Source organism: Chenopodium quinoa, unplaced genomic scaffold (genome assembly GCF_001683475.1).
Source record: "Chenopodium quinoa cultivar QQ74 unplaced genomic scaffold, ASM168347v1, whole genome shotgun sequence".
Taxonomy (NCBI): Eukaryota; Viridiplantae; Streptophyta; class Magnoliopsida; order Caryophyllales; family Amaranthaceae; genus Chenopodium; species Chenopodium quinoa.
The window spans coordinates 25,001-29,198 of NW_018744729.1; the positions used below are offsets into that span (position 1 = coordinate 25,001).

At 42.6% G+C, this 4,198-nt stretch overlaps 1 protein-coding gene across 1 annotated transcript; it reads left to right on the top strand.

Annotated features, from left to right (window-relative positions):
- The first annotated feature begins 2,186 nt into the window (after positions 1–2,186).
- LOC110703541 (putative cytochrome c biosynthesis ccmC-like mitochondrial protein) lies at positions 2,187–3,868 on the top strand. Its single transcript, XM_021881337.1, has one exon. It carries the CDS (start codon positions 2,730–2,732, stop codon positions 3,663–3,665), a length of 936 nt encoding a protein of 311 aa, XP_021737029.1. The 5' UTR covers positions 2,187–2,729; the 3' UTR covers positions 3,666–3,868.
- Positions 3,869–4,198: the final 330 nt, after the last annotated feature.

Consider the following 4,198-nt stretch of genomic DNA (forward strand, 5'->3'; position numbering starts at 1 on the left):
AGGGGTTCCTATCAAAAGCCGGCCTACCAACAACTAGGGTTCGACGTAAAAAGAGGACCCAATCCCATTCCGGACGTAGGATTGGCTTGAGAAAGCAAGACTAGAAGAAAGAGATTGTGTTATAAAGGAGTAGACTGATTATCAAAGCTCGCACGGGAATCGAGTACTTCTTAAGCGGGAAGTCTTGTTTAGTACAAGAGTAGGATCCAGTAGGGTTATAATCTTAGTTAGCAGTCTAGGGCGATGTTTTACTACGAAAATAGGAGGGAATGCGATGCTTCTTTGCCCGATAGATGCGGAGAATCAAATCAGGGGTCAGCGCTAGAATAAGAGGGAATAGGCAGATCGAACGAATGGTAGCAAGCCAAGCGAAGTGATCCCAGGGAATGAAGGAGATAGGTCTCACGAGAAAGCATGAAGCGAGGGGCTAAATCTCATATAGAAGAGAAGGATCCGCCCCTTCCCTCACAGCTCCCTCTAGCCAAAGGAAATACTTGCATTCAGCTCCAAGCGAGAAAAGGATTGGCTTGAAAACAGCAAGAGACATTTTTCTAAGTCAGAATGGAACGAATATGACAAGAAGATCGATCCCGTATGGAGCCATCGTCACAGTATGTCAAGAAACCTACCTTTCCAGAGGGTTTTGCAGACAAGCGCTTCAGGATCTTAATTACGGATTTTCTGCTGCCCAACAGACTTTGCTGTGCAACACCATAGCTGTCTCGTAGGCACCCTTTTCTTCAAGTCCGGAGACTGGAGCTTTGATAGGAAGTGGACAAAGTCTACCTAGGCTCGTTGGAGTGAGCAACTCTCCAGATCTATTTTCAACTGCCATATCAAAACGGTGCGCTTTCTATGCTTATATACATACGATTTTTAAATCCAAAGCTTGGTTGGTGAAGGGAACAAGTACTTCCCGCTTAAGAAGTCGAGTGAACGGCACTCCGGTCAGGAGGGCGGAGCCCCATAAAGGGTGAAGAGCGAAGCAAAGGTCTATCCTGTAGACTGCTTTCTTAGTTCTCAAAGCTGCTTTCTCTTTCTGGCTGCTATATGTCTAAACAGGATAGGGTTTATGAACGTTACAGAGACACTGCACTAGATGCGCATGAGGGAATGAATTGAGACTACCACACACGAATCCCATACCTTCTTTCATGATGTAGTTGCTTATCCTTAGTAGGACGTATTGCGATAGAGCTTTCTCTAGTAGCAGTAGAGAAACTGCACTGTGGAAGTTCAACGGAGAGAATTTGTTGATCTTAATGATGAGAGTATGAAAGTTAGATCGGGTCTATGCCTCAGCATATTCTTAGTCTAAAAAAGAGGAGTTGAAGAGCTCTTTCTGAAGACGAAGTCTTTTAGTTCTCAATCCTATATATGTTTATGAACCTCTCTTTCTCTTAGTAAGCTATTCACTAGTTGAACGATGTCCTATTCAACATTCCACGGGTAGGTCTTGAAAAGGCACCTATTGAGGTGGGCTAGCTAGTTTTTACTTTCATTTTTATGTTTATGGGTTGAATGACCAATTCAAGTATGATCTTCTTTCTTTTATTTTGAATGGTTCCAGCTTTCTTTTATCCCTCCAGCTCGTAGTCTCCGCTAGTGCATTAAATAGCTATCTCCGCTAGTGTAAGGTTCACCAAGAACTCTAATCTTATAATCTTTCTTGACCTCACATCCACATTCATTAATCACTATAGGGGCAAGACCGTCAGTGGAGGGTTGCTCCACAGAACTCTGTTTTTTTATTAACGTTCTTAAGGAAGTAAATAGTTGATTGTTCTTGTCATTGTAAAAGCTATTCTGACCGCTCTTATCTCGACTATTGATCTTCTTCTTTCTTGCTATCATTCCTCCATTCCACTTCTACTTCTAAAGGATGATCCGCCCGAAGCTGGGTAAGCAATTGAAAGAAGTCTTAGTCGAGTCCGAGGCCAGGCGATAGCAAAGGGCAATGAGCGGGAGCTACAGTGCCGCAGACATAACATAAGAGGGCGGAATAAAGTCCTTTAGGATACATCTTATCGATCAGCAAGTGGGATGGATTAGATAGCCGTACAAGATATATTAATAATATAGGTTCTTTCTCTTATCGGAGCAACTTCCGAACAAGTATTACTTCCAGGAACTCTCCGGACTCAGGAACGAACAAAGACAAGAAGGAGCGAAAAAACAAAAAAATTTTCATATCAATGAAAGGTAAATCAGCATTAATTGATAAAGGAAAATCTGTATTAAATGATGTTTCAGATTCCAACCAACTCAATATGATGGATCCATCCGGAGCGTCTGGATCGGAAATGCCTTCAGTTATTCTTCAGGGGATTCCGGTTCCTCCGGATATAGATCTATCCTCAGTATACTCATCTCCTTTTTTCTTTAGCACATCGGTTTGGATCCCTGGTGATATTGATGACCCGCTTACTATCTCCAGGCTAACTAATTTAAAAAAATTCTTGGTCATTATGCGGCATGATTTTTTTAAAGGGGTCATACAACCGGACTATATCCAATCCCTCCAACGGGAATTGGACAAAACTTGTCCGGGTTTACTCTCGTCTAAGCTAAGCCACATGCTTACTCGAGAATACGACTATTGGTATAACTTTTATTAGAATAATATAGGAGGAAGTAGGTCCAACCATGATTGGTATGTTAATAAATTCGGTAGTTTGGTCCCTTCCCCCCTCGAGCCCCTATTGAATGACCATTTTTCTTTTTATATTATGATAATAATCCTTATTATGATAGCTATTCTATGTATATGTATATTCTGGCGCAGAAAGAAAAAGAATAGAAAGAATTTGAAGTGTGAGGAGAGCAAGCCTTCATGTACGGGCGTTCCCCGACAGGGGCCTGCCAGCTCAGGAAGCCAAACGCCCGATACCGGTAGAAGGGTCCCTAGCCCCCTTTCTCTTTCTTTATTACAACCTTTTTTTTTGATGTCAAAGACCAGGAACTACGCGCAAATTCTCATTGGATCTTGGTTGTTCTTAACAGCGATGGCTATTCATTTAAGTCTTTGGGTAGCACCACTAGATTTTCAACAAGGTGGAAATTCTCGTATTCTCTATGTACATGTTCCTGTGGCTCGGATGAGTATTCTTGTTTATATCGTTACGGCTATAAACACTTTCTTGTTCCTATTAACAAAACATCCTCTTTTTCTTCGCTCTTCCGGAACCGGTACAGAAATGGGTGCTTTTTCCACGTTGTTTACCTTAGTTACTGGGGGGTTTCGGGGAAGACCCATGTGGGGCACCTTTTGGGTGTGGGATGCGCGTTTAACTTCTGTATTCATCTCGTTCCTTATTTACTTGGGTGCGCTGTGTTTTCAAAAGCTTCCTGTAGAATTGGCTCCTATTTCAATCCGTGCCGGACCGATCGATATACCAATAATCAAGTCTCCGGTCAACTGGTGGAATACATCGCATCAACCTGGGAGCATTAGCCAATCTGGTACATCAATACATGTTCCTATGCTCATTCCAATCTTGTCTAACTTTGCTAACTTCCTCTTCTCAACCCGTATCTTCTTTGTTATGGAAACACGTCTTCCTATTCCATCTTTTCTCGAATCTCCTTTAACGGAAGAAATAGAAGCTCGAGAAGGAATACTAAAACCTAGTTCACTCGCTGAGTCTCTTTGCATCCATGGCTGAATGATTAAAGCACTCTAAGGGGAAAGCTGAGGGGATCCAGCTTTAAGAGTAACAGGCCAATAAAAGAAGGTTTGTGACTTTTTCGCTAGGGTGAAGGAAGTGAAAAACCTCTTTCACTCTAGCGGGAAGAAGACAGGTGGGAACGAGCGGAGCGAGAGCAAAGCAAGTTCCAGCGGTGGGTTGTCTTCATGGTGCCATTTCAATCTTTTTCACAGGAAGATATTCTTAGTTCGCTTTTTCTTCCAAAACCTTTTTTCTTGAGTTTACCATCGGTATCAGGAGACGTAAGGACACGGAGACAAGTACACATAGCATGTTCAGCGGCAAGAGCGGGCATCCCTTATGCTTCGCATAAGCGATTTTATCCCTCAACGACTAGCACCGTCTTCTCTTATTCCTGTGATGCCACTGTAAAGCTTCCTGACTTCCGGACTTGAGCTTCCAATGCTTCACTACTGAACTCAGTTGACTTACTAGAATCGATTCTTTTCACAGATACGCTGCGCGGAAAGAAGCCCTGTCCTATATCATAT